Below are 26,352 nucleotides of genomic sequence, written 5' to 3' on the forward strand. Positions count from 1 at the left end.
AATGAAGTATTGTTTTAAGAAATCTCTGATAAAAGGGAAATAGCTAATAAGGAAGCTCAGAGGTGTGAGGAATACGTGAAGTCTTTCATAGAAACTGAACCAGATAGACCGGGCAGTTTAGAGACGATAAATCATAAACGGAAATCTATCTAACTATTTTTTGGCTGTATATGAACCAAGATATTGAAATTGGGAACCGATCCAACTTGGTAATTTGGCATTCTTATGACCTTTTGTTTCTATTCCTGTTATTTTAAATCTAAATTTTAAAAGTGGAAGGGAGTGCCTGTCTGGAAGTTCACGAAACATATTTATGAAATAGGGATGCTTATTCATCTAAACCAAAAAGAGAGGAGAAGCAACTGATTAAAACTGTTGCACAAGCTTCCAAAATAGTTAGCAAGTGACAGTGTCCAAATCAATTATTAAATATATAGGGTACAATAGAGGAATGTTTTATTGTATACTTTTCCTTAGGAACATTTGAATACTGCTATTTTTTGTGTTTGTTTTGTCTTGTTTCATGCCAGATGTTCTTATCAGGGGAAATAATAGTGGTGTGTTTTAATATTGATGAGTTCATTCTCCTGGGAATAATAGTATATCTACCTTCTCAGAATACAAATTGTGAGAGGTTTTTTCATGGTGTAATTACCACAATGCATTGAATTTTAAGTGCAACTCTTTAAAACTGTGGAAAGAACTTTTTTGTTTATTATCTTTCTTCTATCTACTTTCAGAGCTTCTCTCCTTCTAAAACAGTGTTGTGATTTGGAGGCATTTAAACAGTAAATATGTAAATCACCAGAGGTACTGTGTGAGCTGTCAAAGCAGCATATGCTTAAGCACCTTATAAACTATTAAATAATCATAATATTTCTCTTTCTGAGGTTGTTAGTTTCTTCATTTAAACAACTGCAGAGAAATTAATGTACCTTGCTTTAACTTTTTTAAAATTATTTTTCCTTTTTACCTCCAGGAACTCTCACGTTGAAGTCCTGAAATTATAAATGATTTGGTGAGGAGCCAAGCTTGCAATGCAGGCCATAAAAACCGTGGAAAAAGAAGTGACTTTCATAAAGGAAATACTTTTCACAGAATCCTTCCTGAAGAACCAAGAGCGCAGCAGAAGCGCGGAGAGCGGGCGGCTCCGGGAGCAGCAGCCATTGGAAGGAGCTGTCTGCAGCTCTCGGTGCTGTACTGAGCATGTCCCAGCGGAGCCCAGCGCCAGCAGCACATTATGCAAAAAGGCAGCTCTAGCAGATGGGAGAGAGGCACAGCAAGCATTTGCTTCACTTGCATCACCACCGCTTGAAAACAAACCTGGGTCGCTAGCGGGGATCTCGCCGGCAGGCCAGAGGAATGAAATCCGGGAGCATGGCTTGATTGCTGAAGGTGTTGCACTGCGAGAAATCATGGGGAATCAAGATGGGAAGCTAAAGAAAAATACAGGTGATGTGCATGAAGGAGGAGAGGATGTCTCTGGGCCCAAGGATACGGATGGCACAAAGAAGGTATTGGGAAGCAGGAGGGGACTGGGGAAGCATGCAAAAGGAAGTGAATCCAGTAAGAAGAAGGGTAAGTCGGACTCGAGGGCCTCGGTGTTTTCAAATTTGAGGATCAGAAAAAATCTTTCCAAGGCTAAAGATGGGAATAGTAGTTCACGGGAGGATGTTTTGGAAAGCCAGGCCTTGCAGGCTGGAGAGCTGGACAGTACTCATTCAATTGTTACCAAAACTCCAGATATAAGCATCTCTGCAGACGAAGGGGGTCTCTCAGACACAGATGTTGAACATTTTGAAATCAGAAATGAAACTGTCCCAGCTGCCGTGGAGACACAGGATGGACAAAGGACCAGCTCTGGCTCTGATACAGATATATACAGTTTCCATTCAGCCACAGAACAAGAGGATTTGCTTTCTGATATCCAGCAAGCTATTAGACTGCAGCAGCAGCAGCAGGGGGCAATTAACATTGGAACTGAAGACCTTGTCACCAAAACAATGGGCCGACACATGGCTAATTCGCAAGCAGCCCCCTTAGATTTTGAACGGTTTCTTTCAGTAACAACCACTGACAAAGAGAGGAGCCCAGACGCTGAGGGGGCTTTTCCAGCGGTATCTGAAACTGCGGAAAACATTCCTGTCTCCTGTGCAACTGAATGTGAACAGAAAGAAGCAGTAAATGGCACAGGCTCTCCTGGTAACGGTTTATTTGAAACACAAGAACGTAAGCTATTGATTGAGGAACAGGAACGGCTCTTTGCTGGAGTGGATGTTGTAGCTGGTGAAGATGATTTAAATAGAACTGCTGTAGAAAATGGGTCTCAGACACCCAGCTCCACACGACCTTTTCCAACCTCGGTAGCAGCCGCTGAGACTAGAATTGCTGAAGTGCAGGCTGTTGATTTGCAGGGCTCAGTAACAGAGGATGGTATTTCAGATGCAGGCCGTGATCATGCTGCCGAGACTCGGGAAGGGAAACACGCACTGTCAGCCAGTCAAGAGGACCTGCAAAATGGTTTATCCACGGAAATGAAAAATGGCATTTGGTCCTCCGAGGGGACAGCAGGCAGTCCAGTGCTTGGGTCCCGATGCTTTAAGCCCTATCTAATTAATCCTTGTTACATCAAAACCACAACTAGGCAACTGAGTTCTCCCAACCATTCACCTTCTCCCTCCCCATCCCAGAGCCCGCTTTTTACAAGGAGGCAGGAGTCCTTCCACAAAACAGAAAAAGTTTCCATCAAGAAGCAGAGGTCTGCTAGTTTGGCAGGTTTATTTAGTCGTTCAGCAGACTGGACAGAAGAGGTATCTAATCACAGATGTGAGATAATACAGAAGGTGGGCTCTGCAGGCTACTTGGAGCACAAGGGGTTTAGAGAGAAATTTCAAACTGAAAGAGTGCCTTTGACTCATTCAAGAAAGTCCTCAGGAGTGCAGGCTTCTACAGAGACATTTCCCAATGTCTTTTCAGGTGAGTGATGTGTATTAATTTGTTATGTATTGCAAGCTTCTCTGGAAAAAAATTTAAAATACTTCAGTCCTCTGCAGGTACTAATGTCTTTACTTGTGCTGGCAGTTTTAAAATCGAAGTCCTGGTCCTACAAACACAGTCACATTTCATTAAGGAGCATAGCCTCTCTGTTCAGTGTCAGCCTGGCAGTCCTGCCAGTAAAGGAAGTGCGTAACTCTTTGAAGTTTTTCTTTCTGCTTTTCTCCTTTGTCTAAATCCTGTAGAAAAAAGGCTGGATGCCTTAAATCATTCTTGCTGAAAAACACTAAGAGCTGCACTGTTATAGGCAGGGCAGCTCTCTGCATAAATAGATCTTTCAGATATGAAGCTTTCTGTAACTGTGATCCTTTTTGGGGTTTTCATGTGCTAGGCTCTGTTCAGATGTACTGTAAATATTTGAGAGCTGCACCTGGTGTTGGACTGAGGCAGCAATGACGGTTCGGTTAGTACAAAAAGGAAAAAGCTGTGCAGGCACAAATGGACAGCACTACAGAAAAGAACCAATTTCCCCTTCAGAAGAGGGAAAATTGTTAATGACTTGAAAAGGCAGCATAAAATGGAGAAGGGAAACTGTGGGTAGTACAATTTGGTATCTCTGGCAGGCTGCTGCTCAGGAGACATAAGGTGACTCATTCAGGAAGGGCATTTTTTTACCTTGCCTGTTAGACAGCTTGCATCCTTTCACAACAGCACCGGAATATAGAGTTTACAAATGAAACAGTGTGAATAGGTGGTTATGTTTTCCTGCACCTTGAGGGGTTTGGTTTTTTTTTTCCCCTTTCTCTTCCCCCTGTTTGAAGTTTCTGTATAGAGCTAATGTATTCACAAATAGGAAAGGCCTCTGCCATATAGGAGTTGTACACAGAGGAAACTCAGCAAAATATTCCATTTATTTTTCACATAAGAACACTATAGAACTAAGAGAATACAGAGAACATGCCCTACGAGCATCCTTTAGAGCATTAGAACCACTGAATCTGTAATCAGGTTGGTTTTGAATGGAAGTCTGTTCTAGATCCATGAGCACAGTAACCACATATGTACCAGAGTTATTTGCAAAAAATGCAGCAAGATTTTTTTTTTGTGCTTTTATGACAACTAAACAGAATAGTATGATTTATGAAAGAACCAATGACATGATTTAAAAATTACATGTAAGGAAACAGTTCAGCTATCAACAACTGTTTTGCATGAAAAGACTAACTCGTTTGACACTGTAGAATTTAAAAATTATAACACTTGTAATAATTTGCATTCATAGTTGCTTTCCTTGTGCATAATCTGTTCTGCTTGACATCACAATAATGAGCCGATCTGGAAACAGAAATTAAAGTTAGTAACTTTTTTGCACAGCAGCCAACTCCAGGAGTTTGAAATACCAGGTAAAGCATTAGCAATATTTTCCAGATTCAAATCACAAGAATACTTCAATCCCTCAGTAATCTTGAACAGAATAACCCAATTTCAGTCTTGAAAATTAGAATTTAAGTTTTTAACACAAAAAAGCCAGCCCCCTTGGAAGGAGACCAGCCCCCTGTGAAGTGAGCTGAATCTTTTTTCTTGTTTGTTTTAAATCCCTTCTACCAGTTCTCTCAGCTTTCATTTCAGACCTCTCTAAAGTTTTACAGCTTGAGGTGATCTCTACTTTTGGTTTTAGAGCATTAAAAAACCACACTTCTTTTTAGTTGTTATCAACCTTTGACAGCTTATAAACAACTCTGAGAGCAAGGCATCATTGATAACTAGACTTTCTCCTTTATGGTGATGCTATGATGGAAATAAAATCTATGTGGTAAAATTTAAGACTACAGGTTTACTTTTTAGAGACCCATTTTAACAGAAACAAACTTCACATTTCCTCACAAGGTTTTGATTTGCTTATTAATAATTTTTGGTTTATTGTGTTTTCCCAGCAAAACTTCAGACTGTTATTGTGAAGGGACCAATATCCAATGCAAGAGTAGTTCTGTCTCATATGGAAATTAAAGTGACCCTCATTTGCATGTACATACCAGCTGCCTTTATAGGCAGAGGACAATTATACCTTTCAGTTCATGCAGAAAAGCTTGAAATGAAGGAACTCAAAATTGCATGATAACGCTTCATTTCTTTTTGATAATTTTATTTTTAAAAATATACTTACAAGCTGAAAATTATAAAGAATACAAATATAACTACATGAAAAAGAGAAATTAAACTTAACATTAGTATTCCCACAGATTGGCTGCCATTGCTTGAAGAGCTGAAAAGCTTCTATTTAAACCAGTCTGCACAGCAACAATTACAGAAATGACTTCCCTGTAATTTGAATACTGCTTTTGAAAAATTTTGAATTTTAATTACATGTATGAGATGCATCAATTTGGGGATTACCATCAGTCTTTTAACAATAACATTCTTTACAGTGGCTCATTTTTATCTTTATCTATAAAAAATAATCAGCTTTTTGCCTAGAGAATTAAATCCCATCTTGCTGTGTATTGATGGCAATGTTGCTCTGCATTTCTAACTAGAATAAAATATTTCACAACACTTTAGTCATTGATTTTAATGACAGCATGTTCTATGCAGATGACTGGCCTACTTTTGCACTATGTTGTGATTTGGTTTTGTGCCATTTGGTTTTCACAATAATCCATATGAACTCTTCTAAGGCTATTTTAATGTAAAAAGTAGATGGAAGCCAGCAAGTGAAATGGTAGAGACTTTGCATGTTTTAATTTTGCTTCTTATAAAAAATAAGTATGATATTTCAAATTTGGTGTATTGGCTAAGAATGTGGTGTGGACAAATTTATGGGCATTTTGGATCTATTTCTTTTATGATGAGGACAGCTGTATTTGAAATTGCAGTGACAGTAATTGCAAGTTCTAGATTACCTGATGCACAGTGGAGCCATGGCTTTTGTGTTGTGATCCCAGGAGGACGAGAGCTGAACCTGAATGAGTATGTTTGGCGCTCTCGCTTCAGTATGTGGCAATGAATGATTTGCATTAACATTAAGAGAGCATCTTGGTGGGAAAATGAAACTGATAATTCTATTATCATTACATTAACATAAGTGAAACAGAAGAGATAATAGGTTGATTTAATAAAAAGGAGTTTATCCTGATATTAATTTGAGGTGAAGTGATTGCAGAGGAGTTAGTAAGGGTGTCTGATAAATAAAATGAATGTAATCAGCTGCCCCAGATGGTAATTAAACTTAACCCAGACAAACCATGGCCTTTCTAATCTCTGACTGGCTGCAATATACTACACTTGCTCATGTCTTTCTTTCAAACAGATCATTTATCTTTAAATGTCTCTTCGGAGTTTTATATTTGTCCTGCTCTAGCTGTAAACAGGAAACAAGCAAACAAAAAAATCTGGTTACCATAAAACAAAACCTGAAGTCAGTCCCATGCTTGTGTGCTCATGGCTACTTTCTGATTTCTACTGGGTGGTAGCCTGTTTCTCACAAAGGTCACTTTATCTCACAGTGCTAATGTCATCTGCACCCACTTGCAGCTCCAGTGCAGCGTCTGCACGCAATTACAGAGGTCTTAGTATAGATAAGTATGTGAAAACTTGAAACAACAGGATGAAAGTTTCTTTCTGACACATGAAGTAGATCTTTGTAGATATTTTTTCAAGTGTGGTTTTTTTTTTTCAATTCTGATTCATGTGATGATGCACACAATATGGATTTGTCTCTGTTGACATCCTGATGAGAATATTTATCATGCAACCATTATTTAAGACCACTTATGGTTTAGTGTTTCACTGATGATGTTTGTTAGCGGTAATACAAATGCTTCTTTTATCAGATGATGGGGCAGTGTGGCCTCCTCTCAGTGAGCTGCCCAACAGCAACCCTTCATGTGATATGGGATCATATGCTATGCAGAGTGTTGCTACTACCCATCTGAAGGGAAAGATCTTCCTCTTCTAGCCTAGTAAATCTAAACCTGGTGGGGGGAAAGGGTTGCAATACTGCACTCCAACTACAATAAAATGTATTTGTAAATGGGCTGCAATATGTTACGGAAAGGCTGCTGAGGGCTGATATGTTGATTTAATGTTACTGTGCCAGCATAGCAACATGGGAATTGGAACAACATGAGTAATGTCACTGGAATGCAGTGCTGACACAGCCTTGTTTTGATGGGGTCTCATGATTAAGCTTTGATCTTTATGTTAAACTTTATTGGGAGTAGCAAGATTTGGTCATGGGGTTGAGTGACTGCATCTCTGGCAACTTCCTTCTGAGCAACAACCCTGTTCTGAGGTCTGACTGGCAACCTGGAATAGAAATGTGTTGTCTTGGGTCCCTGCTGGTTTCTTTTGGGGCACAAAGGGGAAAAAGAAAAGGGACAGTTTATAGCTGATGTCCAAGCATATTACCAGTATGAGACATAATACCAGTATAATATCCATCACACACGGGTTCTGAATATAACTGGTCATTAAAGGGTATTGTGTGCTTCAGTCATTTTCTTTCTGTGGAAAGAGCAGTGGATTATTCCAGTGGGAATAGTTATATGGAATTTAAGTTTGAATATATTTCTTGGTTCTAATTGTGTTTTATTATTCCTTAAAATATTTACAAATTATTTAGTAGTTTGGAGGTTGATTTGTCCATTTGGGTGTGTGGTTTTTTTTTTTTCCAAACTGTGCTTAGGCCTCTTTGCAGGAAGAACTCTATTCCTTGAAGCGGGCCTCATCTTTTTCTCCATGTTGTGGTGTCTAAAGAAAAATACACTTGGTATTGAAAAGCACCTCTAGCAATATTTTACGCTGCTTGTGTAAGAGGGATCAAGTTCTGATGTTAATCATGGTGATAGAAAATGCAAAAATGCTAATTAGATCAAGTATTTTGTTTGTGCTGTAGTTTTAACAAGCTCAGGATATGGCCAAGTGTATTCCTTACAAACAACTGCCAAAATTTGAACTTACATAAGGAATAGTGGTGATGAAGTATATATGTGTAGGTGTTTCTGTGACTCTGGCTTTGATTATTTTTAGGTACATTTAAAAAGCACCATTCTGTAGCAGCTAGGTGGAATACATCAGCTTCCAGAAACTTACTTTTATGCTTACAATTTATCTTTCGGGGCGGTGAGGTGAGTTGATACAAGGGGAAGCGGCAGAAACAGAGAGAAACTGTTAAAGGCAGGTGATAGAAGGATGTGAGGACTTTACATTATGAAGAGGCAGGAATGAGGTAACACATGGTAATACCAAGCCAGTTGCATTTCATTGAGTGTTTTAGGGCAGGCAGAAAAGGGGGTTCAGGAGCTGTGTAGTACTATTATTTTCTTAAAGCAGCAGCAACTTCCTGAATTCTCCCATTGCAGTTCATGTAAAGGACGTTTAGGACAATGAGATGTTCTCTGTTACCTTGAGTACAAAATTACTATTCCTCATTTTTTTTCCATATTGCTTCTGTCCTTATAAAAGAATGTTTCCTTAACATTGAAGGAAATAGCTAGGTTTTCTGACCATAAACAGAAAGTGGATTATGTTTTCTGATGCAATATTTTGTTTTATTCTCAGATAAATACAGAACAAGACTTATTTCATTGTAGATGCATACGTAATAGAACCCGTTGTCAGTTTTGCAACAAGAAGAAGCAGTGGTTCTAAGATTGTGTGTGTGTGTAAACATCACAGTTGTAAAAGTAAATCCTAATATGCATAAAGTTAATTGGAAATACATAAATACAGAAGTACAAAAATTCTTGAGAATGTAGTCTTTTTGATGTCTTGGCATAGACAGCTAAGTAGTGGCAAGTAAGCCTAGTCACAAATGAGATTAATAACTGAGACATTCTTATTTTTCAGTAAAAGTATGAACTGTTTGGTCTCAGGATCCATATTAAATTTATCATGAGCACCAGAACTCTAAACCTGGTGGGAATTTGAATCAGGAGGAAGCACAGATAACTTTACTGTGGAGGCAGGAGCCAGCTTTCATTCTAGAGTTTATTTGATGCCAAGATCTGGCTCAGATGTTCCTTGAAGACACATAATAAGTAGTATGTACAAGGGGAAAAAATAACTCATATGCTTTCCTCTTCCTTGCAGTGATAAGCAAAAATTCACTGTACAAAAGAAATCAATGCTACAGTAACACTGTAATTAACTCTATCTGTATCTGTTGATAGTCAAGGAGGAAAAGATGATTTACATTAAAAAACCAAAACACATCACCCCTGTCCTCCCAAAACCAAATAATTGTCTTCAAGATACAGTATGTATCTAAACACTATTCTGTCATACAAAGAGTCACGACAATACAGTATGCTGAGAAATAGTTGAGGAAAATACTTGATTACATCAATGAAAGAACATAAAGGTCCAGTTACAGCAAGGGAGTCATGCTTAGGTTTTCTGCAGGTGAAGTCTAGAACAACATATCTGCACAAATACATAGGTGTGCATGTACATGTTTTTCATGGAATGTGGTTCTCATTTTCTGCTTTTCCTCTTTCTTCGTCTTACCAGTTTTTCTTTATGGATACAAAGAAAGAAAGTGTTTGTACATTGTGATAAATACTAAAAAGTCAGGACTTTATTAAGTTGGAGGAGATTGTCAGACCTTGGGTGCACAAGTCCTGGAGAGGACAAAAAGTTGAGGCACGCTGGGATTCTAATGTGTAGGTTGAAAGAAAACTGTTACTTGTGTCCCACTTCAGAGGTTTGCTAGTTCGGTTTGACTGTGTTTTTTCACCTGTGGCTCTTTGAGTGAATACTTCTATTTAATTCTAAGGTAAAGACAGGCCAGACTGCATTAAATGCCAAATGAAATGTGGAACAATTGGGAATGAGTAAGTTTTACAAAGTTGGGTTGAAAAGAACAGTGTGTATTTGTTTGGACTGACAAAAGACACTGTTAGTAATAGCTGCCCAAAAAGACATCAGAGGAGCTTCTTATTTTAAAGAGCTAGACAGAGAGAATTGTGACTTTGCAGCAGTCTGTGAGAACCTGGCACAGAATACCGCCTTCACGTCGCAAGTCAACACAGAAACTGAAAGGGTAATGATGGGCAGAATTACATACTTGCTGAGAGGAATTTAAGGACCTGAAAACCCAATATGAAAGCTGCCAAAGATGCATATGGTACCTAAAAGATTTGGTAGACAGATATAGATTGTCTTTTGTCATAATCCACTACAATAAGGGAAAGCTCTAGCAATATACTTCTGTGACCTGCAACAATACGGCATTAGAACTTGAAGAGAAAGATAATGTTGGAGGGTGCATCTTTTTTTATATTTTTAGAAAAGTATTTCATACTGTGTACCACTGCTATTCTATAGTTTCTGTTAGAAACTTGTAGTTCTATAGAAACTTTAGTTTCTGAAAGATATTCAGGGACATAAAAGATATATTCTTACCTTTCACTACATATATATAAAATATAGATATATGAGTATATAAAAATACATATAGTGAAAGCATATAGGGATAAAAACTTAGTTTAATACTTTGTCTTAGCTTATCCTGTTACACATATGTCATATATCAGGAAATTCAGTGTGGGAGAAAGGTGTAAATTCTTAGTCACTGTGGAAGGAAAATTTCAAGGAGCTTAATGCTTGTTAGGGAGACAGAATACTGAGGAGACTTGTTAATCTGCCAAAATTCGGAAAGCACTGTCACAGGCTATCACAAACATTTTAATATATTTTGAACATCTGGTGACAGCAAAGTTAGAATACCTGCTTTTTAGAAGAAGTGTTATATTGTTGTTAATGCAAATGATCCAGGAAATTTTAGCTTCTTATTTTGACTGCAGCAACAAGCAAGGTTTTGGAAGAAATCTTAATGGAGAAAATTATAAGCTATAATTAGTTATTGGGTATGTGACGAAAAGGTAAAGAAAAATGGAGCAAAATGCAGCATGGTTTTGGCAAAGATCAATAAGACTAAATTGATAGTGTTTTACCTACAGCTTCTTTCTATACACAGCAAGAGTGGTAGGAAAGAATTCATCTGGGTTTCTGTGCAAAATGGCAACATTGCAAATAACTTACCTGAAAAAGAAATTTACTGGTGGCTTTGATAAGGGACACAGTCGTGTTACTTCTCTTCTACCAAAGAGGAACAGCTTCATTTTGGTCTACTTCTACCTAATGTTGTGATAGGCTTGGTCAGGCTGTGAAAGTTTATTGCATAATTATTGCAATAGTAGAGCTGGCTCCTCACTTTTGTCCTGACTTTAGTGTTTGCAGGTCTCAACCTTTTTATCACTGAGTTAAATTTTCAGTAAACATTTGTATTTATGTGTTATAACACAAATTTCAAAATTAGGAACTGAGCTGGCATCATGAGTTCATTCATCAGGACCAAGGTTTGCTATAATCAGTTTTTGACCTGACTGCTTCAGCACAGTTTGTTGAAGTATGGCATATGGTTAAGTAATCTTTTAACAGGCCATTGGGTGTATGCTGAAATTGGTGTTGTTGCTGTGTCTCCTAGCCAGCACAACTGGAGGAAGCTGTTCTAAAATAAAGCTGCGTGGTTTGATCATGGGACACTGGGGATAGAGTCACATGGGGTTTTTTTGTTTGTTATTGGTTTTGTTTGTTTTTGTTTTTTTGCAAACAGTTTGTTTGTAACATGCTTTTGGGGGTGGCTTTTTACTTCATTAACTCTGGAGTCTTTCCTCATCATCTTTATTTTTGGGGAATCCAATTTTCAAACTTTTGCCAGACCTCTACTTTTTCCATCAGGGCATTCTTGGAAGAATTTCAGTGGCGTTTGTATGAGGTGCCACTTTGTGCCCTGTGTGCTGCAGTGGCCCTGGGATCACGCAGCAGGATTATCTTGCCAGCAGTAGCTTGTGCCCTTGCTTCCAAAAGGGAGCACACACACATATTCCCTGGCTTCTGGGGGGATTTCTCAAACACTTGAAGATGTTAGCATTATTTGATTCTCTTTCTGTAACTGGGTAATGGGCTGTTTGTTCTAGCTGAGAGTCTCAATGATATGGTTATTCAAGCTCCCTTGCACAACCTGAAATCTGTTTAAATCATTAGTGATAATTGTGGGGCTAAAATGAGGGAGAGGGAAATTACTTGCTTGAGTTACACAGGAGTTGCTACATTGTGGTTCTAACTTAGAGCTAGTCAAGAGTTTTTCTGGAAAATTTTTAACAGTTGAGAGTCCTAACAGATAAGACAGTATAAAGGGGGGGAAAACAAGATGCCAAAAGATTAAGACAGTTTGGCAAAAGTAAAGCATGGTGTCTGATGAGATGTGATACATGACTGACAGATGTGGAATTAATAATAGGTAGTTTAATTCTAGTTGTTTGAAGAGTCTATGAATGTAATCAATCAATACATTCTTCAGTATTTCTGATTTTGAAATGACATTGAACTGTGTGTAGACAAGTACACAAAACTGGGGGCACAGGGGGATATAGTCACAATGTAGATCTTTCTCCTCATTGTCTTGTTTAGACAGACTTTCTACTTTTGACTTCTTAATTCAAGATGATATGTGGGTTCAGTTCATGTCATCCATGTGGACAGAGCCAGGAAATCTGGAGACGGCATCAGATAAGAAAGGCATTTCCACACATCCCTGACTTTAGTGTCGTTTGAAATACTAAAATGCAAGATACATAATGTATATTATATTAATATATATACCCTATATTAATATATAGATACATATTGATATCTGTAGTATAGAATATAAATAAAATACTCAACATATAACCTCTTTTTTTTTCTTTTTTCCCTTAGAAGAATATGTGTGTGTACAAGCATACATATCTGAGTGCAGATACTAGCTATCACACAGATAATACAAACAAAAGGGAATTTTTATCACAGAATTATAGAAATTTGTAGCATAACCCTAAAATCTTGACAACATACTTTGTGTCTAGTCATAGTGCAAGGATTAATTTTTTCTTCTTTTTATTATGAAACCCTGTTGTGTGTGCAGGCCTGTTTTTTGGTGGGCTCTCCATGTTTTATGTAACCAGACTATGAGAAAACTGTCACTTGCTTTCAGGAAAGTATCTTTCAATGAAAATTCAGTTCCTTAAAAAACCAAACAAACTAAAAGTGAAACACCCAAAACACCTCACAGAATGAGAGATCTGGAGCAGTTTCCTGGTCTAAATCAGCAGAGGATTAGAAACTGCAGTGAAAAAGGACTATAAATGAAGTCTCTAATCCTGGAATATTGGGCGTAATCTCCCAGGTCAGGCTTCAACCAAGCAAGAGACTAAATCAGTTTGTTATTTTTTAGTGCAAATGTATATTTCATATGCATTTATGCAGGACTTGGGCTTGTTATTTGAAAAGTTGTCTAGAGTACCAATTTCCAATTTCCAGTTCTGTTCATTCCCCAGGTTCCACATGCACCCTTGAAAACATCTTTCTCAGCAGTCACATGTTGCACAATATATGTGGGTTGACTAGTACAGGTTAGCTGAAAAACTAATTTGAAATTTGAAAACATTATAAAGTGAAAGAAAAATAGTAAAGAAATGTAATACTTTTGTTCTTTTGAAATATTTATCTTATATGTGAAATAATAGTCACTTAGTGCCTTGTATGTTTGCGAACTTGGAAAATACATTAAACTGCAGAAAGGTGAAAAAGACGTATGAATGATTTGCCCTTAGGAAATAATTCAGCAAGTTTTGCTGCATAGTTTGGGGCAATATGATGAGTGAGTAAAACTTGTACTGTGAAGTATTTAAGAAATTACATATAGTTGCAGTCACTAGCTCGTCTACACATATGGGAATCTTTGCAGTATTTCTGTCTCTCAGACACGGTTGTCCATTTCTAGCATTCTGCAGCACGTTCGGTGTGCTTTGCCAGATGATTTAGGCCTGACATAGCTATGACCTTGATGGTAGTATATGTAGAAAAGGAAACAGAAAAAGAATGAAAGGAATGATTTAGAGATATATGTGACAGCAGATATCTGAATTACAGAATTTCCTAACTTTTCATTGCTTAGAAATCAGCTTCTCTTTTTGCTTCTTTTCTGTTCTCTGTTTTGTTTTGTTTTTTTATTTATAGAACGATATTCATAATTAGAATCCTTTGTAACTGAAAAACTATAAGAACACTACGTTTGTCTTTTTATATTTTGTAAGACAAATAGAAAATATATTCTAAATGGAAATTCACCATTTTGTCCATCTCATATTCCTTTTCACTTTTTCCTGTGCTATCTCCCAAAAATAGAGCAAGGCCTATGGTACTTCTGGCTTCAAAGCTTAGGAAATATCTTTGCTGTGTGAGCATTTCTGATCTCACTAGAATGGAAAAAGAAAAAAAAAAAAAAAGTAAGGCAAGCCGATTTCAGCTTTTGAAGACATAAGCAGTACGTGCGTGAGTCACTGTTAACCCTTGACGTGACTTTCAGTAGGGTGTTCAGAACTGGTGTCACAGTGAAGCTGTTCACTGCATTAGGAAAAAGTAAAAGTCATCCTCTAATCTGTATAGGTTAAAATTTTCTGATGCAGCTGATGTGCTAATGGTGAAAGTGTGGGTGTAGTGCTCTGAATGTCAGAAGAGGCAATCACAGGATACTGGCAGAAGGGGGAGCTTTTGGAGTATAACTCATTTTGATCATTAGTCTCAACTTGAGCTCACTGACAGCTGTGCTCCCAGGCTTTTGCAAATGCACTGTAAGGAGGATAGGAGATAAATGTGAGGTTATAGCAGCATGATCCTTGGGGAAATGTTATTGCAAGCTCTGCTGTAGTGCAGTGCCTCTGTGCATGAGTGGGTTCTTTTCAATATGTCTGTGACTTCTGTAGTTTTCTCCTGGTTGTCTCTTCCATTTTTCTGTCTCCCTCCCTGCAATAATTAAGCAAAACCAAACACATGCTCATGGTATTGCTTGTTCTTAAGGATTTTATTGCTCTCTCTGCTGCTCTTTGAAGTGTTGGTCTTCTAAACTGACTGGACAGGAAAAAAAGCTATAATGTGAATTCATGGAGTTAGGATTTGTCTGTGAACAGTACTGAACATGTTTCCAACATTCAATAATTCTATAGGCAATCCAGTATAATGCAAACTTGCTTTCCAGAAGAGTGTAGATCGTTGTTTTTAGTGTTTGCCTGGGGACAAAAAAGTTTGCTCTGGAATATAAGGTACCTGCAACAGAAAGACCAAACGTGGTCCCTTCTAAAATAGGCAATGTGTCCCATAAAAGGTGACTCATAGTCCAGGTCATGACAGACAAGGTGGTTCAGATCATCAGTACTGACAGTCAAGGTCTGTAGTGGTTGCTGCCACATGGAAGGAGGTGTAATACATACGCATAGACATTTCTCCAGGCTGAAGGATGGGATAATCTTTGGCTGTGTCAGGCTAGTACTGGGTGGCATTATTATATGAAATTATTATATGTATACTATATAAGCCAGTTAACATTCTGCAATATTTTGTTATTATATGAAATAATGTCTGTAGAATGAATTTTGGTGGGGGTAGGTTCCCTTTATCCCTCCACCCTGCATTTGAGTAAATATGGTTACAGTAAATCTAAAATTGAAAATTATAGTTTCAAAAAGGGAGACAGTAGGGATGGAAAATCATACTGGGACTTGGGAATCTTCATTCTGCAGTGAATAGCTTACATGTTCTGCAATTGTTGCCTGAGATGGTTTTGATGAACAGTGTCATTCAAGTCTTGGTCATAGTGATAGAATGAAAAGCTGTAATGTCATGCAGGAGATCATAAGGTCATAGTGCGTCATCTTAATGAGAATGGGAGGAAGTAGCAGATGACAAGAAGGTGGAGAACACGGAATTTGAAACTGAACCAGAAGAATCAGGCTGAGATATGGCAGCAAAAGCAGCACAAAATATCCATACCAGGCCAGAGTATCTGAAACTTCCAAACTTAATTTCATGTTCCTGTTTTTAGTTAATTAACTGTGTAATCCTTTGTAAGAAAAGAAAAAAAGTGAAGTCTTTTTATCCCTTACTAGGATTGAATAAGTCATTTTAAGATCCTAAAAATAAGTTATGAATTTATAGTCATCCTATTTGCTGGAGGGTTTTGGCAAGATCCTCAGAATAATGATTTGATCTAAGGCTGCAACTTAGCTGCAGTTCTTCTCCAATTCAAAATTTAGTATTCCTTCCATCCCCTTCCAAGTTAATATGTTGGGAAAAGGTAGGAATTTGCTCCAGGGACTTCATAACCTGGGATTTCTGGGAGGAAAAGTTGTTTAAAATATAAAAAACTTCTTTAACCCTTTTAAGGGAAAAAAAAAAAAAAACAAACCAAAACCACAAAGAAAAACACCCCACAAACCCCTACCATCAACAAGCAAGAACTGAGAGACCATTGTTCTTTACTATTTTCATGCCATGTAAAGGCAAACAAGAGAAATTGCTTTGTTATTGCAGATAAATCCCTATAACAGAAATCAGGTAATCATTTCATAATTATGGGATCATTAATAATTTAATTATTTCAGGTTATTTACAACTATCTTCACTGTTTGAGAACACATTCAGGTATTATCTCATCTAAGTTACAAATATGAGATATTAGTGATGTCTGAAGAAAAAGGCTGGTTTTGCTGCATTTTATTTATGAATCAAAGTTGAAAAAAATTGTAGCTCAAAATGTTGCAGTTGAATTTGACTGGACTGTAGCCTATGCATTAAATATGGCTGGGATTTTGGTTTTGCTGTTTAAGTAATAGGTACAGGAATTAATATTGTACAGTCAATTTCACGCGTATAGACACAAAGTAATTTTAAAATTAATTCCAAGCATGTGTAGTGCAGATAGATGGGGTTCTGGCAAACTATTTCTGGTTCCAAACAAATATAGTTAAAAGCTTGTGAAGCCCAGTGTTAAAGAGATATTTCACTATACCAAAACAAAAATATAACCATCTTGTCCTGAATCAAAATCATAAATACAAAAAAATTGTTTTGATATCAGTGCAGGCATTGGTAGGGTCAAGAGAACAGTGAGGCAGGGACAGATTTGACACCAGCCTCCCTGGACCACAGAGGACTTTGGAGTGGGAATGCTTTTCCTGTAGTGACAACAGGTTTCTACATTAAAGTAGGTGAAATATCACGTGCCCTTAATGAGGTAGAAACTACTACTTAGTAAGTGGGGACTTTCAAATGTTGTTTAGTCCTCTCCGAAAGTACAACTACTACAACTCCATTCATTGGGCAGTTCATGGCATGGTATTGTCTCCAGGAAATGGGTAACATTCTTGCAAGTATTGATACCTTCTCTTTGGATGGGGTTTATGTCTTCACTCCAGTTTAAGGAAAAAATACATTATCCTTTTAATAACTGTCTGGTTTTTGTGTTTGGTGGGGATGGGTGGTTCTGAGACTGCTAATGACCATTCAACGATGGTAAGCCCTAGCTGATTAGGTACAAAACTTAACAATCTGTTCTAAATATATTGCCTAGTAAGTGCTTTAAACGTATAACCCATTTAGTGTTGATACAGATTTTTTGTCACAGTTGTTCGCAGTGGAGCTATTTCTGTATGCACTGAAAATTAAACTTTTTTTCAGCTTGCATTTGGTAAAATGTGTTAACTGAACTGGAAAAATATATTTCTGTAATTCAAATTTCTGTGTCTGTCCTCAGGTCTCCAAAGCAATTGTAAGGAACACACAAGCTGTGTTAGAGCACAGATTTATCGTTATTTACTTTGTGTTGAGAACCTTTATTTTTTTACTTAATTTATACTTGATGCAAAGGACGGTTTGATTTATATGATTGATTTTTAGGTTAAGAAGCACTAGCTAATATCTTTAAATACTTTTTACTACTGTATATATGCCAAGACTGATAATACATTAGAGAGAATGCTTCAGGCTCTGATGGACAAAATGGCATAAGTAATGCAGAGTACAGTAAAAGAAATTAAGTTCATTAATGAGTTTTTTACATACATACTTATTCTGCATTGTCTGAATGCTAAAGCATATTTAGACAATAGTTAATGATCACTAAACAATTATATTTAATAATCACTATACAAGTTAAACTGCAAGTGAATTGCAACCAAGTTTCTGAACAAGTATTTGACCTTGGGCAAGACTGTTAAAAAGTGTTACAAAAATTAGCAAATGAATGGGTGGATTAATTCGGGGAGGAAAGCCTCATTTCCTGTTTTGTCATTTATGGGTATTATGCTTGTTACTTAGGTTAAAGCGGAAGAGGGAAAGGGAGGGGTCTATTCTGCCTCTAGATACCCAGAATACGACTCTCTAAACATGACAAAGTTATTTACATGTTGAAGCATCCAGACAAAAAAGAAAAAGATATATGAAGTCTGACATTAAAAAATCATAGATAACATTTCAATATTTAATATAGCATGAAGAAATGTGTAGTTTTCTTGAATAGGCATTTTTTGTGTGTGTGTTCTTCCTGTGATGTATTTTTTTTTCTTCTGTTCATTTTAGATAAATGTAAAGCATTGACTTATTCGTCCTCATCACTTGCATCCCTTTTAGACAACTTTCCATGTTGTTGAAATTTACTCATTGATATAAGGTGATATGATGATAATATGATGTGCTTTGCCCCAGAAATGATAGCAGAAATACTACCTATTGGTGCTCTGGTGTCAATGTGATGCCAGCCTTGTACTAATTTTTTTTCTAAAACTTGCATATATAGCTTAACCTCAGTATTTATAGCTAGGAATTACCATTCATTGCAGTAAGAGGGTAGTAGCCAGGAGGTTTTTTAGTCTTTAACGGCACCACTAAACATAGGCAATAACAACCCCAAAGAAAAATTACTAAAACAAATCTCAAAGATGTCTGTCGGCACATAGTTCCCTATGCACGTGTGGGTAAGTGGTTATTTAAAATCACAGTCAGTAAGAAAGCTCATCTTCAATTAATTAATGACTTTGAAAATTTAACAATGGAACTGTATCTTTAGTTACATAGAAGGGTATGCTGAATAAGCAGTTATGTTATCTTCACCTGATGGGTGGTGACACCAAGGAACAAGGACAAACTAATCCGCAAACATAACAAAACTTACCTATTTTAGTAGTTTATCCCCTGCCTTATCCCTTTGAATGTACTGTATGATGTCTAATAAGGCTAGGAAACTTGGTCTAATAATTCAAAATTATTGGGTCTTCAGATGTGGAGAGGAAAATTGTAGAAATAACTTTTAACATTTTAATGTATTGTTTATTCTAGGTTGTATTGTCACATGGTGTTAAAAAATAATAATACAGAAACTTTGGGCTAAATGACACTTATGATTAAATTGCATTGAGATGTTTTAAAAAATCTTTTTAGCATATTAAAAAAATGCAAAATTTTACACTTTTTTAATACATTGTTTTGTGTGGTGGGTGTGGGGTTTTTTTGGTGTTTGTTTTTTTTTTTTTCTTTAATTGAGAGTTTCTCCAAATAAATAGAGCACAAGACTATGACAATTTTATGATTCAAAACCAAAGGCTCATTCCAAGAGTTGGGAGAACTGATTCTGTAATAACTTTGTGTGACACCTTGAAAAAAGTTACTTAATTTATAAGTAATATCTCCTTTTTTTTTTTTTTTTAATCAGGACAATTGTATAATATAAATAAAGAGGAAATTTATGCTATAATATCTCATTTTTTGTTAATACTCTGCTGTGCACACAGTGTGTATTTTCCTGAATATCCTAATTATTCAGGCTACAGATAGGTTAAAATTATTATATTTTATATTAAAGACTTACTGACAAATACTTTTCTCAGGAATTCTTCTTTTAATTTCATATTTTTACTTCTAATATTTGAGATTTTCAATACACATTGTAATGCCTTAATCTTTGTGTCCCATAGATAGATACAAGTTCTTATTGATCTGTGTCATCACCTTGGCAGGACGAACTCTGCTGGAAAAGCTCTTCAGCCAGCAGGAAAATGCACCGCAAGAAGAAGCAGAAAAACTATGTTCTCGCATTATTGCAATGGGTCTTTTGCTTCCATTCACCGACTGCTTCAGAGAACCATGCAATCAGAGTGCCCAGCAAAGCACACCCACATTTGATGTAAGTATTGAAAAAGTTATCTTTTTTCTGTTTTGCCAAGAGGGACATTGTTATGGCTTATCAGTCCAGAGAGAGTTCTGTTAGTCCTTTTGATGAAAATTGCCTATATTAGAGTGGCCAGCTATTTTTCTGAGCTCAGGCATGTACGCTTTAGTAGCCAGGTAAATATAAGTTTTTGAAAGGTTCTCCCACAGCTTGATTTCTTAACGTTTTAACTTGTATCTTAGTCTGCTGTACTGTTCTCATCTGTTGTTTTCATGAAGTCTTTTTCTTTTAATCAAAGCACGCTATAGGACTATCAATGTTTCAATCCAATAGTTGCTTCGCCAAAAATATAAATTAAAGGAACAGCAGAAAACAGCATGTCGCAACACTTTACAAAGCCCAAATGGGATGTCTATGCTAGATTTTTTTTTTTTTTCCCTGGAAATACTTTTGATACAAAATAGTGCAGGAGTCAGTGCAAATTTGCTGGCATCTTGGCACAGTGTTATGTGACTTTGGGCTATCTGTCCACAGTGCTGTTATTGCCGGTGTTTACATACCGTTACAAAACTGTGGTGTAGACTCGCCTAACACACTTTTCCTGCCTCTTGGATAATGAATTCAACATTAAGGTGTCTTTCTATTGTGTGATACTGTACACCCCATAAAGTTTTATGGTGAACTTTTTTATGATCCTTCCCATTAAATTTTATCTTGACACTTCTTTGTACTCGTTTATGTGACTGAAGATAATCAGGGTCTTTCTCTTCGCTAATTAACTTCAAAATAATGTAGAAATATTAACTGATCTACTTAATACCTTACTGGTAAAGTGAAGATAATCCCTATTCTGTGCATTAAGCTGAAGCTTGGTTAGAAGTACTCAATAAATGATTGGCATAGATATGAAAGAACATGAATTTTTTTAAACTTCTTTAAAACATTCTTATCTTTCTTGAAGAATAGTTTAACACAGCTGGTGAAGGAAAAATGGGTAGAATAAATTTGTGCAATTAATTCTTAAAACAAACAAACTAGGTTATCTAGGAAACCTTATCTACAAAATCATTCCATGGTTCCTCTAACAGTATTCAACTTTTACTTTTTAAAAAAAACCCAAACCTAATCTTCGAGACATTTTCAAACTGGGTTTTTTTGAAATTAATTGAAAAATGGAGCGTGACTATAAAACTGAGGTTATTCAGACAACTTTAAAATCAAACACCATCTGAAAGTGTTTATGGTTAAATATACTCAATAAAGTTACTGGAAAAGACACTTATCTTATTTTTCAGGTTAAATCAGTCTGGCAATGTTTGTAGTTCTGTTTTTACCATATATTCAGCTAATCTTCTCTTTTTTAAAATATTTTTAAAACTTTTTTAAAAAGTTTCCCTTTACTTATAAGCAGATTTTAAGTTTGGAAAGAAGCACAAGTGGCTCTTTTGTTAACAGGTACACCATGCTTTGCCTGAGTAAGAGAATTATTCTAGTTGTCTTTCATTGACCGTATCCAACAGGACAGACTTTCTGAAAAGAGACAGTAGCCATGAGAACAGTGTGTCAAAGTCAGCAGTGTAAGACGCTGCTGGTTTAGCAGTGATCTTAATTTGAATTGGACTATCAATAAGGTGCAAATGCTTGGTTACTATTTTTTTCTGCGGAAGTCCACTTAAATAGATTATGCTGCTGTAAAACAGTTTCAGAAATTGGTGTGTAGCCATGTGTATGCAATTGGTAGTGCATCCTACTTGAAAGGACGATACATCTGTTATATGCCCTACAAGGGTAAAAGTGTTCAGAACTTCTAGTATAAACCCTGGTGGCTGAGAATTTCAAAATTAGGTTTCTCCTAGCTGATTTTGCTTTTGAGAGTGAGTGAATAAAATATCTTATAGCAAATAAATGTTAATCGTTATTTATGGAAATGAAAAAATTAATGTGAAAAACTTATAGTGATGTTGTATATTACTTAAAAATGGACGTGTAAGATCTGTGAATCATGGCTCTTCTTGCATCTATCTCCATGTCTGTACATTGCTTTTTTTTTTAATTTAGGTTTTGGTTTTGGGGTTTTTTTTTTTTGTTTGTTTGTTTTTTTGGTGTGTGGGGTTTTTTATAATTCATTAGGACAGGATTTTACTGTTGATCTAACCATTGATTTCAAAGACAGAAATTAGACTAGCCTTAAGTAATACTTAAATTTCACCCATCTATACTAAGGAGATACATCATCTTTGATCTTACTCCAAAATTGGGAGCACAGCCTGTCCCATATTCTTCCTTCACCTTCGAGTAAATCAGATGTGCCTCCAGTTCCATCCTGGATTGCCTCCAGTTTGGCTGGTGTCCTATTTACTCAGCTGAAACTGCCATCAACAAAGCTCCTGTAACTCTGTCCAGATCCCAGCCAGGTTTGTCTGCCACTTTGCTGCCCTTCCTCCGTGCTACTTCCAGCTCTGGTGCTTGTTCCGTAATGTTACTCATTTGGCTGTTTTGATTTTTGTCTTGGTCTGGTGGTTCTTATAAAGTCTCTTAGGTCACTCTGTTAGCATGGGTTTTTTTTTGCAGAATTACCAACAGTTTTTCCACTGAAATCCTTCCTTGACTCCCTCCTTTTCTCCTTTTGTGACTAATCCCATGTACTTCTGAACTTTAACTTACTATTTTTTTTTATCTTGAATAAAATTCATGATTCCTCTTTTGCTTAAGTGTGGTCCCACAGACTGTTTTTTGAAGATGTTAGACTACAGTTTATGAAAATAATCCACTATGTTCTGTTCACTCTATGATCTATTGCTTATGGCTTGAGATTAATATAAACAGATTATTTAAAAGTCTCACTCTCATCTCCTTTTCTGGATGTTCTCCAGTGAATTTAATTTAACATGGCTAATGCTGAACTCTCTGCTGTCTTGAAATGTTTGCAATTGCACACTCTGATTATATTCTTAGCTTTATTACTCATGCCTGGTGGTCACCTCTAGCTCTCCCTGGTTTACAGCTGTGTATCCAAATCTTCTGTCTGTTTTCTCAGTAATACACAAGATCTGGGTTTTTTCTTTCTCCCAGGATATTCCAGACTTCAGCATGGGCCTCTGCCTCATTCCATTAAATAATTACACACAACTTTTATTTTTCTTATTGGATCCTATCTTTCTCTTCCACACTGTCTGATTACAATTAGGCAATACTTTGAGTAAAGACAACTTTCTTAAGCTAGTATTATAATGGCTTCTGGAAGCCAGTTTAAATTAAATTCTTAGAACTCGTATTTCTGGTGTAGGTTATGCTTTGTGGATGTGATGCTTACTCCATTGTTAGTGTATAGCAGACATGAAAGGACTAACAAATACCCAATGAAAGCAATCTTCAGAGAACTAGAAGTTGTCATCCCATTATACAGAGGTTGGTGTTCAATTTTCAGAGGATTATAACTGTCAGATTTTGGATAGGCATTAATGATGACTGGAAATGGCATGTTCCTGAAATCTCTCACCTTTTTTTCTAGTTTCAAGTCATAACCCAAAGAATAGAAATTTTAAAACTGTTTTAAGAACTTAAGAGGAAACTTTCATGTTCTATCTTGGCTCATTTTATCAAATTTTATTTTTCAAAACAGATTGTGGCAGATGCCCAGAATAAAAGATTAGTCTGAAAAATAAAGATTAAACAAAGCTTTAAAACTAACAGAAGTAGACAGGGTTAGAATTTTTAAGATATTTGTTATTGAAGCTTTTGCTATAGCTCTTCCTACCTCCTCCTCTCATAAAGAATAAGTAAATGTGCAATGGCAGATTCACTGTCTAGAAATATGAGGCCCTTTCTGCTAGTTTCCTGTCTACTGGAGAGGCTGCTAATTTTTGCCTTATGGGATGTCATAATTTCTTACTTGTCAGGCTACCTTTATAACCTTTCATTCTTTTCCTAGTATTTTATAAAAGAAAAAAAAAATTAAAAAAAAAAGGCCAAGATAATAAATATGCAACTTACAGAAAGATAAATTAGCAAAAGCCTAGTCAAAGAATGTTCTCTGAAAAATGTATTGTCTTTTGAATAACTATTGGCTGCTTACCTTTTAAATTTTTCCCTTTTTAACAGTTAAAAGAAGCTGACATATTCCTGGCAATGCAAGGCAATCTTATTTAGCTTCACTGTGCTATTAAGAAACATTGACTGTGCTTCATGTTTGCATTTTATCCAGTAGTTGCAACTACTGCAAACTGTGGATGTCTAGTCCCTAATTATGACTTCTCATTCCAGATTTTCCAGTTCACACTGTGTAGTCTGAAGCTATGGGCATTTTCTTCTTTTTACAGCAGAATTCTGCCTTTTTCCTGACAAGCTTTCCAAGTAGTGTGTTGTTTCTGAACGTTAAGTTTAACTCAAATTCTCAGTGAAAATACAAGTGATTTTGTGAGTGCTTTTGAGAATAGAACTGAGCATACCTTTGTATCCCTGCTATACTCCTTGCTTGGGGAACTTTATCTCTATTGCACACTGAACGATCCAACAACTACTTTTTCTGTGTGGCACTACCCAGCAGTACCATCTTCTATATGTATCTGAAATGCACATTAAGCTTTCATCTTTCTTTATTTCTGGTGTCATTTTGATTGGGCTAGCTCCCTTTACATCTCAGTGCTTTTATTAAATACTGTTACTGTGTTGAGTGCTGCTGTTAATGCCTTCATGATTTATAAATTATTTCATAGTATTATATAATTAAAGTAGTAAATGGATGTTTTGTGGAGGGCATCTTTCTTCACTGTGTGACAATGTGATTTCATACATAGCCATGTTTGACATCTTGGGATAGGGACTGCCCCTTGTGCAATTCTTAGTTAGGATGCCTGGCTAAGTTTTTATCCATTTCTGAAATAATGCTTCCATGAGGAAGCAGAGAGCCAGACTGCATAAATGGGAAATGCTATAAAAATGGCTATGTTCCTATTATCTTCTGGCCACCTATGGTGATGCAATTGCTTTTTAAGGAAATAAAGACACTGTTTTCTTTCTGCTGAGTAGTAGCAGATGGTGGGGCTTTTCAGGTCATCTGGAAGAGAAATGCATGAAATGAAGACTTTACTTAATTTTCACTTATTTTCAGTGTTTATGCCAGCCTGAAAATTAGTAGTTAAACAGTTTGCAGTAAGATTCCTTTCTCAGAAGTCAGAGAGCAAAAATGCCATTGACCATTTTCCAAAGAGTAACTTTCCCAAGAACTGGCTTCAGATAGAAGAACTTCCCATCCAAACTGCAACATAAAGCAGGCAACAATGCAGCAGTTCTTCAAGCGTACTTTCAATGTTTGGAATAAAATGTGTCAGATTAAATGTAGTCCCATGTTATGAAATTTGTGTATGGAAATATATTGGGGGTCAGTAGTGAATAAGACTTTAAAAGTTAAGTGAAAATTGCAGAATAGAGCAGAGAAAACAGATTGTTGATTTGCTGTCTTAGTTTTTGTTTGTCAGGTAGGTTACCATGACAGATGAGTTTGGCTAAATCAAAGCCCTCGTATCTCGTCTTCCTTTTCCATTGCCCTGTCACACTTTGTGACTCTGCCTTTTGTGGTAAGCAACTGAATATTCCTGAGAATAGGAAAATGGAAACAGTTGGATGATCACAGGACTGAAGTACTCCTGTTATGCTGTTTCCTTGCTTCCTTTTTTTAAAATTTTAATTGCATATTTATAGCTGTTACATCTGGCCCTGCAGTCTTCTAGCCTTCTCTTTTCCCTTTTTCTTTCCCCTTTCAGTTACTCGTGGTGATGCTACTGGTTTGCATTTTCAACTGAAGTATTTTGTATGTAGGTTGTTGCTAGGTTTTCATGCTTCTTTTTGCAGAGAACATTGTTAAACAGCTTGTTATTCTGAAGAACTGCTTCAAGACACACATACTGGATGTTAAATTTACACCCTTGTTCAAAATTTTCAAAGTCATTGTGCATAAGGTGATGGTGGTGGTCACCCTGCCACCTCAAGAGATCTTTATACTCTATGACTTTCTGCATGTTAATTCACTTTCTAAGAATGCCAGTCATAATGTATTTTTTTTTTAGCTTGGAATTGAGAATACAGTGAGACTTTAATTTGTGTACATTGCATATGTCTGTGTTTTCAAGAAAAAGTTTTTAGGCTAGTAATAAACACCTTTTCAAATTGAATAGATGTGAAAGGGATTTTCTAATGAAACAGATTTCTTTGGAAAGTTGAAATTTGTCAGAATCCAAACTTATTACAGAACTGCATCAGTGTAAGAGAAAACAACAACTGATGGAAAATCTTCTTTCTTCAGCTTAGAGTTTCTGGAA

At 36.5% G+C, this 26,352-nt stretch overlaps 1 protein-coding gene across 1 annotated transcript in view; it reads left to right on the forward strand.

The window, feature by feature from the left end:
* Positions 1 to 994: 994 nt before the first annotated feature.
* Positions 995 to 26,352, forward strand: part of FMN2 (formin 2) — a gene marked incomplete at its 3' end in the record, with an annotated part of 55,883 nt that continues 30,525 nt past the window's right edge. The window contains exons 1-2 of the mRNA XM_010161598.1: positions 995 to 2,976; positions 19,884 to 20,050. Coding sequence (XP_010159900.1) covers positions 1,038 to 2,976; positions 19,884 to 20,050 — 2,106 coding nt within the window. The remainder of the gene's footprint in view (positions 2,977 to 19,883; positions 20,051 to 26,352) is intronic.

This window comes from Eurypyga helias, unplaced genomic scaffold (genome assembly GCF_000690775.1).
Source record: "Eurypyga helias isolate BGI_N326 unplaced genomic scaffold, ASM69077v1 scaffold14871, whole genome shotgun sequence".
Lineage (NCBI taxonomy): Eukaryota > Metazoa > Chordata > Aves > Eurypygiformes > Eurypygidae > Eurypyga > Eurypyga helias.